This window comes from Dama dama, chromosome 22 (genome assembly GCF_033118175.1).
Source record: "Dama dama isolate Ldn47 chromosome 22, ASM3311817v1, whole genome shotgun sequence".
Classification (NCBI taxonomy): Eukaryota; Metazoa; Chordata; class Mammalia; order Artiodactyla; family Cervidae; genus Dama; species Dama dama.
Window position 1 is genome coordinate 28,872,266 of NC_083702.1, and position 12,452 is coordinate 28,884,717.

At 39.3% G+C, this 12,452-nt stretch overlaps 1 protein-coding gene across 5 annotated transcripts in view; it reads left to right on the forward strand.

The window, feature by feature from the left end:
• Nucleotides 1-12,452, forward strand: part of PLEKHA5 (pleckstrin homology domain containing A5) — a 251,906-nt gene that overhangs the window by 157,820 nt on the left and 81,634 nt on the right. For all 5 annotated transcript variants that reach the window (XM_061125099.1, XM_061125096.1, XM_061125095.1 and 2 more), the window contains 2 exons: nt 4,298-4,398; nt 8,368-8,483. In XM_061125099.1, the coding sequence (XP_060981082.1) occupies nt 4,298-4,398; nt 8,368-8,483 (217 nt within the window). The remainder of the gene's footprint in view (nt 1-4,297; nt 4,399-8,367; nt 8,484-12,452) is intronic.

Here is a 12,452-nt window from a genome sequence, read left to right on the forward strand (position 1 = left end):
TTCTCACTGTTCTTTACAAAACTGTGATAAAGCACGGAAATTGCTCTGTTCTGTAGTCAGTCTATTGATGAAACTTAACACGGGATATAATTCACTCAGCAAATATTTATTGAGCAAGACCTAGTTCATTCCAGGTATTATTAAAATGGCAGTGAAAGAAAGCTTCCATAAAGCTTGCAATCTTGAGAGGTCAGGGAGACAGTGGATCCACCCAGATAAATAAACATGACCACGGTAAGTGCTTTTAGGAGAAGAAGGTCATGATACAAAAGAAGGTCACGGGGCAGAAGCTTGTTTGGATTAGGACTCTGAGCAGACGGTTTAGGTAGCAAGATCCCAATGACAAGAAGGAACCAGAGTGAAGCAGAGTATGCCAGACAGGAGGGATAATAGTGCAAAGGCCTTGTGGTAGAAAAGTGTTGGGCATGTTGAAGGAGCAGGAAGAAACCAGTGACCCAAGCTCTAGGGTTAGCAGTAGGGAAAGAGATGGACGGGAGAAGTGGAGATCACACCCATGTAGGATGCTATTGGAGTTTAGATTCTGCCCAAAATGCCACAAGGAAGCGACTGTACATTTTTAATCACAAGAGTGATGTGCTTTAATTTACATTTTCGAAAAGCTCACTCAAGCTGCTGTTGAAGTGAAAGTGAAAGTCTCTTAGTTGTGTCTCAAAGTTGACTCTTTGCAGTCCCATGGACCATACAGTCCATGGAATTTTCCAGGCCAGAATAATAGAGTGGATAGCCTTTTCTCTTCTCAAGGGGATCTTCTCAACCCAGGGGTCAAACCCAGGTCTCCCTCATTTCAGGCAGCTTCTTTACCAGCTGAGCCACAAAAGAAGCCTAAGAATACTGGAATGGGTAGTTTATCCCTTCTCCGGGGGATCTTCCCAGCCCAGGAATTGAACCAGGGTCTCCTGCATTGCAGGCAGATTCCTTACCAACTGAGCTATCAGGGAAGCCCCAAGCTGCTGTTAGGAAACAGGTTATGAAGTAGAAGGAAGGAAACAGAGTTAGGAGACTTTGTGTAGAAATGATGGTGGCCTCAGACTAGGATGGTAGCCGCAGTGAGCTCTTTTGATGCACCAGACATCTTAATAGGTGGTAAGATGCAGAAGTCAACAATATAGACTCCTCTCCTTCTGGAGCTCACAGATAGCTAAAGGAGTCTGAGAAAGAATGTTGTAGTATTCAGTTGTGTTGAAGGCTGTTGACCAGGCCTGTACAAGGAAGGGGTCAGGAAAGAAGGTTGATCTAGAGACAAATGACTTGCTTAGTACATACACAGCATGAGTGAGCATGGCATATTTGTAAAATAACACATAGAGCTTAAGGAATAAAGATTATACCTGAAGACCTAGCAAGAGGAAAGGCTAAAAAGTAGATCAAGGTGTGAAAGGCGTTTGTTTGTCATTCTAGTAAATTTAAACTCCTGTATTGAACACAAAACTAGCATCGAGATCAAGTGTACATTTTAGAAAAATCATCCCAGCACTTGAACTACAAACCAGGAGTTGATTAGTCGCTAAGTCTTGTCTGACTCTTTGTGATCCCATGGACTTTAGCCTGCCAGGCTCCTCCGTCCATGGGATTTCCCAGGCAAGAACACTGGAGTGGGTTGGCATTTCCTTCTCCAGGGGATCTTCTCTGTCCAGGAACTGAACCTGTGTCTCCTGCATTGGCGGGCGGATTCTTTTCTTTTGAGCCACCTGGGAAGCCCAAAAGCCAAGACAACAGTCAGCATAATATTGAAGTATTCTGGGTGAGGAATAGTAATTAGTAACAGTATTCCAGTCTATAAGTTATTTACCCACTGTAATTGTATGTATGTCTTATGTTGTTCCCAAACTTCTTTGAAGCAGAAGAAGAAATGGGGGATCTAAAATATCATTTGAATCCACTAACATGTTGAAATTCTCAGGTTGTGTTCCTCAGGAAGCAAGCCTTGAGATGGAGATCAGCGTGCAAGAGGCTCACTGGGGAGTGGTCTTGGTATCAGGACCGGGGGCTGGGGAGGAAGAGAAGTAGGACAGCACAGGAGGAGGAGTTAGGCTTCCCTGCAGTCCAGGAAAGCCCTCGCTGACCCCCAGTCCCTGACAAGGAGTTCATTCTTTCTACAGACATCAAGTACCTTCCCTTGGCTTGACCAGAGTACGAGGCCCTCTGGGTGATTGAAACTAAGACAGTTACCTAGGTAGAGAACTAAAAAAATGCTGTGATTAAGAACATTTAGGGCTTCCCTGGTGGCTCAGATGGTAAAAAGTCTGCCTGCAATGTAGGAGACCTGGGTTCAGTCTCTGGGTGGAGAAGATCCCCTGGAGAAGGGAATAGCTACCCACTTCAGTATCCTTGCCTGGAGAATTCCATGGACAGTGGAGCCTGGTCTGCTATAGTCCTTGGGTCTCCAAAGAGTCAGACGCAACTGGGCGACTAACACTTTCACTTTCTAGAACATATAAGTAATCTAGCATATGACTCTTTGGATAGTCATTTGACGGATGGAGATTTTATACAATAATGGCAGTTGTTACTGAACTCGTAGTGTGGGCTGAGTGCCTCATTGCAGTCCTTCTGTCTGTTAACTCATTTAACCCTCCCAGCACATTCCTTTGTGGCAAGTCCCGTTTTCCTCAGTTTTGTGACAGGTGACACTGAGATACCCAGCATCCGGTAGCCTGGCAAGATCTTACCGCTACTTAGAATCCGACTGGGAAACAGTCCATGATAATCGGTGAAGTCACCCTATGCTTATTACCTCTGCATATTCTGAAATAACTTTAGGAAAGTCTATTTTCCAGTTATGCAACATAGAAGAATTTATTATTTGATAAAAAATGATTTTTTAATAAAGATGACTTCATGAGCTATTTCCGATTATGTTCTATATAAACGTAAAATCAGATTTAAAATTAGAATGTGACTCATTCTTTTAAGTTGTCATTCTTTATAATTGTTGTCTGCTTTCTGCTCCACCCCCCTGTTTTTTTTGCCTTTCAGAATAAATCTGCACTTTTGTTCATTCTGTCTTGTATTAGAGAACTAATGAATGAGTATAATAGAGTAAAAGCAAAATTTTGTTCCACTGTTATGAGAAGAGTTACTGAAATGAACCTCTAATGTGACTTTTTTCTTTTGGAAGTTTCAACATATATTCTAGAAATGAGGGGAAAATAAGTGAAATCCCTTGTTAAGTTTATAATAATAATAAAAAAAAACACAGCAAACCTAATAAAAAGAATTATTTCTAATTTATGTATTTTCTCATTGGTGAGTTCACCAGCCTAATGCATAGCTTTTATTAACTTGTCTTATGCGTCTCTAACAATGTACTATATATTTCAAGTTTCATAGAAGTCTCTGCCCCCAAGCAGCAAGTTAATAATGTGAATCTATACTGTGCCAGAAAGAATATTTTGACATTTTCCTAGGTATATTTTATGTACTTGCCTTGTAGGTCTGTGATTTATTCTCCTAACTTTATTGTGTATCACAGTGACTGGTAAAAACAACCCTTCAAGGATCCATGTTTAAGAAGCATATAATTTTTCTAGTGTAGTTTAAAAGATGTTTTTATGTATATATATTCATATATTCAAAAATGTTTGAGCATCTACTATTGTTCTAAGTGTCTTCATGGAGTTTACATTCTAGTCAGGGAGAGGAAGATGATAAGTAAAAAATAAAACATGCAGTGTCTCAGAGGTATTGGGGCAGATGTTGAGGGTCATTGTGGTGGATTTCCAGAAAGAGAAGAGAGGGTTCTGGGACAGATCAGGATGGAAGCACTTCAAAATAAAGCAGTCAAGAAAGGGTTCATTGATGAGACATGGAACAAAGTCTGAAGGTTGTGACGAGATAGCCATGCCTGTCTGGGCTTTAAAATGGTTCCCCGTTTAAATCCTATGGGAAACATGGGTGGATTCATTTTGTAAATTTTCAGCATCACCACTTACACGCTAATGTAGTTTCAGTGAATCACATGTCAGAGGACTTTGTAGAATGCAGTCTATATGCCGAACAACGGTATGCCATTTTTGTGTCTAACTGACCTTTTTCTGATATGTGGGCCAAGTTCTGATTTGCTGAAGACAGGGAATTTTGCTGAAAGTAAAGCAGTATATGTATACTCCACTATTTAATGTTTTCCCTTGCAGCCTTACAGTGTAATACATGAATCAATCACACAAATTTATATATGAAAGTCTTTTGGTTTTGTCAGAATAGATTTTTGAGAAAATTTATTCTGCTTCATGAGAACATTGAAAATTCTAATCAAATGTTCAATGTTACCTCTCAGATGAGAAAGAAGAGGGTATTCTGGGAAGCATACTGTTGCCCAGTTTTCAGATAGCTCTGCTTACCTCAGAGGATCACATTAATCGCAAATATGCTTTTAAGGTAAGGACATGGTCATACATTTTTTTTTCTGAATTTGAATCTTGCATTGGTTAAGAAATGGATATTGATTGTGGATTATCACAAAAAGACATTTTAGTTACAGTTGATTATCACAAAAAGACCTTTTAGTTACAGTCATTTTTAATATTTAAAATACAGTAGTGGTCTTAGGGTGGAGGAGGAGAGTGGACCTTTGACTAGGAAGCCGCACATGCTGAAGTATTAACGGCCCAGGTGTCTTCTGTGCCTGCTCTCAAGTGGTTCTAGATCAGGGGTCCCCAGTCCCCAGGCCACAGAGCTGTTAGGAACCAGGCCACACAGCCTGGCGGTGAGAGGCAGGCTAGCAAATGAAGCTTCACCTTATCTACCGCCCCTCCCTGTTGCTTGTGTCAACTGCCTGAGCTCCAGCTTCAGTCAGATCAGCAGAGCCATTAGATCTCATAGGAGCTTGAACCCTACCGTGAACTGGGCCTGCGAGGGATCTAGGTTGCGGGCTCCTTATGAGAATCATCCTGAAGCCATCCCTCCCTGGGTTCATGGAACAATTGTCTTCCGTGAAACTGGTCCCTGGTGCCACAAAGGCCGGGACCACTGGGCTAGATATAGCAAATATGTTAAAATGCTAATGATTGATAGATATAACTGTGGGTATCCTGGTGATCATTGTATTGTTCTTTAAAAGTTACTGTATGTTTGAATTTTTTCATAATCAATTTGGGGATAATGTGTTTTGTAATCTCATATATGTGCACTCATGATTTTAAAGAATATTTGCAAAGGTGCTTTTAGATCTAAGTACATCATGAACATCAGATAGTTTTGAGAGCCTGTTGAAGATGAGACATTAAATCTATTATTAAATCTAAGCAGACTGGAGCTCGCCTCCCCTAACTAATAATACCCACCCATCTGTGATGAGCCGATAAGAGTACCTTCACATAAGAGGCCCCTTTAATCTAAGTTGGTTATTTTGTTGCTATTGTTTTCAAAAACCATGCTGCATTCTTTGCTTTATGATGATGGCTGAAATAAATTTCGGAAGTCACCTATTTTTTTAAGTCAGTTTTAAATTTAGAACTCTTGAGGGTTTTAATGTAAATTTTTAATTTTTAGGAAAAGAGGGAATATAAGGGTAACATAGCCTGTTATTTAATAATGAAAATGTGTGTACCATTATAAAATTGAGTCAATCTGTAGTTCCTATCCACTTTTAAAGAATAGTCAGGACTGCAGCTGAGCTACAACTTTTGCCAGTTAACGTGTTGCATTATTAATTACAGAGGAAAGACTGGAAAAGGCAGAGTGGTGGGAGGGTTGTAGGTGGCCTCAACCAGAAGATGATATCCAAGCAAAGACCACTGGTTATGAAGGCATAAGCTCCCCATCTCAGTATGTTACAACAGCGTTTAATACCAATAAGTCAAAATAATAACTTTTTAAAATACAATGCCAAACTCTCTGATACTGACAGTTACTGGGGCACTGGTTTAAATTCTTTTGTTTGCTCATCAACTTAGCAAATGTTTATTGAATTTGTACTAGACAGGACATTTTGCTCAGGTCTTTGACTCTAAATATATATATATAGATTTTTTTTTAAATGTCAATAAATATAATGTTAAAACAGCAGTAAAAATGATCATGTATGAGTATATTGTCTCTGTAATTATTTAGTTTAATTTTGATTGTATTTTATCTGTAACAAGATAATGGTTTCTGTTTTCAAATTCTCTCCTCCACGATGTTGTTTTCTCTGAATTTATGAGCCATGTTTACTACTACGTCTGTTGGCGTTGATCCTACTGCTTTTACAGTGGTAAGTAGAAAGTAGAGACAATTGTTGAACAACACTGTGGAACTTAAAAGCTAAATCGGGAACTTTGCCATCATATTCCCATTTGACAGATCGCAAGCTTGGGTGTGGTTTGTTAGTGTCTTGAGCCCTGGCCACAACTGGAATGCTGAGCGCCAGCCCAGCATTCCTTCCACTCATCACAGATATGGGCAGTGGGTCTTTATCCATCTCTCCCAAACCTCCCTTAGTCTAGTCTAGAGACTCTGTGGTGGTTTTAATCATTCTAACAATACATAGCGCTTGAACTGATTCTTTCTCATGGTTTCCGTATACCATTTTATACCCCTTCCACAGTCAAGTGATATTTGTTGGTTCTGTAAGTTAATTTGCTCAGTGTATTGATTGAATTTATTTACATCCTGATTCTGAAAAAAGGTTTTCAAGAAGCTCATTTGATGCTGTAGATAAAGCAGACAGTCAGGATCTCGGAGTGAAGTCTGTTGCTCCGGGTCTTGTCCTTGCATCTCTGTAGACTAACTCTTCCTTTTGCCTCATTCTATGCTGAAATAATTTGTGTTTATTTATCCTTGTCTTTCAGTGTCTACTAGGGAGTTGTCACAGGCTTTTTAAAATTTATTTTATTTACTTACTTATTTTTGACTGCACTGGGTCTTGGTTTCTATGTGGGCTTTCTCTAGTTGCAGCGAGTAGAGTTTACTTTCTAGTTGCGGTGCATGGGCTTCTCATTGCAGCAGCTTCTCTTCTTGCGGAGTGTGAGCTCTAGCGCACGGGCTCAGCAGTTGTGCGGCATGGGCCTGGTTGCCCCCAGGTATGTGGGATCTTGTTGGACCAGGGATTGGCAGGCAAATTCTAACCTACTGTACCACCAGGGAAGTCCGTCACAGGCATTTTAAGTGGAAATTAAGAATGTTTCAGGACTTAACTGGTGGTACAGTGGATAAGACTCTGCCTGCCAATGCAGGGGACATGGGTTTGATCCCTGACCAAGGAAGATTCCATGTGAACGGAGCAGTTAAGCCCATGCGCCACAACGACAGAACACACGTGATGCAACTGCTAAAGCTAGCGCACCCTAGAGCCCATGCTCTGCAACAAGAAAAGCCGCTGCAGTGAGAAGTCCCCGCTCGCCACAACTAGAAAAAGCCCGTGTGCAGCAACGAAGAAAGACCCAGCACAGTCAAAAAAAATAAAAATAATAAATAAATAAATTAGGGGGAAAAAAGAATGTTTCTCCCACCTTGGCCTTTGTTTTCTTTCTTTTTTTTTTTCCTTTTTAAAAAATTTTTTTATTAAAGTCTAGTTGATTTGCAGTGTTGTGTTAATTGGCCTTTGTTTTCTACTCAACATACAACTATGCTGTCCATCCTCGCCTTGCTGGCCCAGGGCTAAGCTGAGTGTCCCTGCACTTGGGAGCTGTCCCTCAGCAGGGCCTCCCTGACGTTGTTTTCGCTCTGCTTCTCTGGGTGGAGGCAGATTAAACCACTTACTGGTGATACAGGGCTTCTTCCTCAAACCTAGAGCATTTATATTTTACTCTGATACTTGAGAAGAAAACCTAAAGGGCAGTACCATTTGGGGTCATTTATAAATCTTTTATGTTTGTGTATAGGTGTCTATAATGATTCGCTAAAATGCTTTGAGAGCAGCAACTTTTAAGGGCTGAAGGAATTGCTGCCACAGGAGGGAAATGCTATTAGTGACTTTAGTTGCTGCTTGCTGTGGAACATTCTTGAACAGAGAGATGTGGATTGTAAATAGAAATTGCTTGGGGTGTGTCCATGGAACAGGGATGGTCAGGTGCTTTTTTTTTCTTACTTCCTTCCCCTACCTTCCCTTCCTTTAAACCTTTATTTTTTTTCTTTTTTAAGAAAATGAAAAATGGTAAAGATAGAAAAAAAATGTAAGATGTGTATATTTTTTCAATATTGAATGGTGTTTTTCTGAAGTCCCTCATTTCTATATATGTATTGGTTGGCCAAAAACGTTCATTCATGTTTTTCCATAACATCTTTGGCCAACCCAATAAGACAAGTCCCCTTTCTTTGAAACTTGATAGTAATGGTCTGTGTAGGGAGCCACTGAACTTTCTTTCTTTCTTTTACTTTTACAGGTGCCATATTTCTATTTAAAATGATCGTGTCATTTTCAATCAGGCTGCCCATCCGAACATGCGGACCTACTATTTCTGTACTGACACAGGAAAGGAAATGGAGTTATGGATGAAAGCCATGTTAGACGCTGCCCTGGTGCAGACAGAACCTGTGAAAAGGTAAAGGCTTGTAGGGAAAGCAGTGGTGATTTCCACTTATATTTTATCCCCTGCCTTGCAAATAAATACATCATTGTCATAGTACATGTCATTTTAGTAGTCATGATACAGAACCATTTCTTCCCCAGAAAGCAGGGATTAAGTTCATCTTCTATATTAAATCAATACACCTTTAGTTGGTTTGAGATGCCATCTGCATTTTTATTCCACCTTCCCTCTTTATTCATTCTCACCTATCCATGTACTGAGGTAAATCCCAAATCCTAACATTCCAACTGAATGTTCTTTCTTCTTACAGAATTACCTTTAATATCCGGTAAGTGCATTTTTAATTGCTATCTTAAAAGTACACAAAACAGTGTCTCTTAAGGTTCTGAATCTTAGACGAGAATTTATATTCATGAAGTTAATTTCACTGTGTTTTTATATTATGTTGTATGCTTCTCAAGTTTAATCATTTGAAGTAAAAGCTTTGGATATGTTTCATTTCTTCAGTGTTTCCGGGCTATTTCTGATTGTTTCATGATGAATGTCTCCAGAAAATAGACCATCAAGCATCTAGATTATTTCTAAATATACCTACTTCTTAATGAATTCTACCTTCTTTCTTTTAAAACTCCAGGACTTAGATTCTTTTGTTATATAAATGTGTACTGTTAAAATTGGATGTAAGTGTGATTTTTTTCCCCCCTGCCTTAACATATGAATCATTTTAATATTCAACTATATTAAAAGCTAGTGAGAGGAAATCAGCTTCTAAAATATGTAAATAGCTGAATTATGAGCTTTTGGCATTTTTTTAATATATTCCTATAATTTGGATGAAGATCTATGATACAGTTAAATTTTTCTTTAAGTCAACAACAGTTGAGCACATATATAAGGAAGATTGCTAACTTGCAAGTCTGGTCTTTTTGCTATTTTCTCAGGAAATTAAAGTCTTTTGAGGTCTTGGTTAAAAGACTCAAGTTGATGCTGTATAAGTAAATTTATGTTTATCTATTTCAGATCAGTTTAACCAATCACTAGTAATTAGAGCTAGGCAAAAGTATGCAGAGAGAGGAAAGAAGGTCCAAGATTGAACTCTGGGACACCTATTTTTAAGAATAGCTACCTCAAACATAATGCATTTTCTAGGTTGAGAGCTAATAAAGGGAAAATCTGTTTTTGGAATTTCATGTGTAAAAATGACCTGGATGGACATAAAGATGAGACTATTATGACTGACAGCTAGAGAAAATTTGTTAGGTGAAAAAAAATGAATTGAAAATCTTAGGATAAAACTAACTTCAGATAATACTAACTTTCAGGGAATTGTTTAGAATACAGAAATCAATATAGTCATTAAAATATATGATTTCTAGATAATTTCAGTTTCATATATTGCACTTATCCCAGAATTTCAACTTCTATTTTCTTTTCTTGTATTTTCCAGTCTGAAAACTAATAATTACTCCTAATTTATGCTGTTAAAGATGATATTCAATATTGTTTCTTGACTCTGGACAACTATTTATTGATTATCTGCCCATAGCAATTTTTAGCCAGTTGTGTTGATATAATTTGCCCAGTTAGCCAGGAATTATTGAATATCATCTATGTGCCCGACCTGGTGTCAGTCACCATCATCCTGTAGAAATTACATCTTCTGGGGACTTGCCTAGTGGTCCAGTGGCTAGGACTCCATGTTCCCAATGCAGGAGGCCAGAGTTCGATTCCTGGTCAGGGAACTAAGATCCCACATGCCACAACTAAAGATCCCGCATGCTGCAACTAAGAGCCGGAGCAGCCAAATAAATTAATTTTAAAAAAGGAATAAAGAAAGAAATTACATGTTTATTCTAGCTCTAGCTCATTTATGAAGTATTTTAACCTATGACCTGCAATGTCATCATTTCCCAATGGGCAGGCCATTGATGGCATTAAAAAATTCTAAGCATAATATACATTCTCTGAATAATTTTGTATCTCTCGGCCCATTATTATCATTTTCTATATTTGGCTGTATCTTCTGCAGTAACTTAAATGTTACTTTTTAAAATTAGATCACAGGTTTTACATCTTAGCATACATTTTTGAATCAGTTTTGGTTCCATTTAGAGAGAAGTCAGCATGTGTCTTTTTTGATTACATCTCTTAAGTCTTTGGAAAAATTGAGAGAAAAGTCATTGCAGTTCTAATTTAAAATAGCTTTAGGTAGATTAGAGGTAACTTTTTAAAAAGACCTTTTCATATATTTGATGCTCAGTGTTTTAAAAAATTCTTTCTCCTCCTGAAATTAGCTTGGATAAATGTGTTTATAGCATAGATCTTCTCTGACTTCTGTCTTTCAAGTGGAAGAAGCTCCATAGCATATCTTAATAAACTCCCTCAGTGTCTAATATTGCTTCCAATGTGAAGCCATGAATTTTATCTAAACCTAAATATGTGGATGGTCTATAACTGTACTCTGAGGGAAATAGTCACATTTCTTTTTATTTTTTCTCACTGATTTTATTCCTAACTAGCCATCTCTGTATAGCTGAATAGAATATGTATATTATTAAGTCTCTTCATTTGTGTGTGACTTCTTTGCAACCCCATGGACTGTAGCCCACCAGGCTCCTCTGTCCATGGAATTCTCCAGGCAAGAATCCTGGAGTGGGTTGCCATTTCTTCCTCCAAGAATATGTATAGATTCTGCATTTTTAACACATGTATTTTTATCACTGACACTGGCAGCAAGAGCACAGTTAGGATCCAGTAGGATCATTATTATATATTGAAATGTGCAAGGTTAGTCAGTTCCCTCTTCAAGAAGCCTCCCAGTGTGGTATCATCTTGGCAGTTTTGTGCAGGTACAGACACTCAGCTTGGTCTGGTCAGATCCTGGAAGTGATTGGTCTCAGGAAAGCTGATTCTCGTCAGAAAGACCCAGATAGAGCAATTGGCATGGTGAGCAGTGAAACCATCTGCTGGCTCAGACGCACACTGCCGAGCAGCACATTCTTCCTGCGGGGACGTGGACACGAGATGCCAGCTTCTGATCCACAGTTGCTTGATGAGATGGAATGGTAGTGGTGATAAAGTCTGCGCCAGTCACAGATTTACTCATGTGGAGCTCACAGCAGTCCCGTATCCTTGGTGCTAAAGTTTTCCCTACTTGCCAAAGAGGAGTTTGAGGCTCAGTAAATTTCTGTACCTTGCTGGAAACTCAGCTAGTAAGAGGTAGAACTGTAGACTTCTGTGGTGGTCCAGTGGTTAAGAATCTGCATGCCAATGCAGGGGACACAGGTTTGATCCCTGATTCGGGAGGATTCCACATGCTGCGGGGCAGCTAAGCCCGTGCGCCTAAAGCCTGCTCCGCAGCAAGAGAAGCCACTGCAATGAGAAAAACCTACACACAGCAACTGGAGACTAGTTGCACGCTCTCCCTGCCCCCCTCCTTCAGCCCCCACCAAACCTGGCCGCAGCTAGAGAAAGCCTGTGCTCAACCAAAAGATAAATAAGCAAAACAACAGTGTAACTACTAGAAGTTCCACAAATTAAAAAAAAGAGAGAGCACATGTAGTCCAGGTCAGAAACTTAAGTCCTCAGGAATACAGAGAGTGAGCTGGTCACATGGTCTCGATCTTTGATAGCATCAGAAGATAATGTCCATTTCCACAAACCAGAGTCATGTTTGTCTCATGATGCATTAACCCTCCTGATTGGAAACCATGGTGTTTATTTCAAACGACCAGCTACTGTGGTCTTTTAAGCATGGATTTTTGTGGTTTCACGGTCAAAGGGCAGCCTCATTTGCTTTCTTTTCAGATTTCTAATGGTAGGGACACTCACCACTTTTTTTGTTTTCCAGTGCTTTCTACACTGTGTATTTTATGTTTCATTTTCTCCCCTTTCTATTTATACATTCTGGTATTGTACTTGAATTTTCATGCCATGACATTGGGGATTTGTGCAGACTTGTCCTCTGCAACCCTTTCAGGG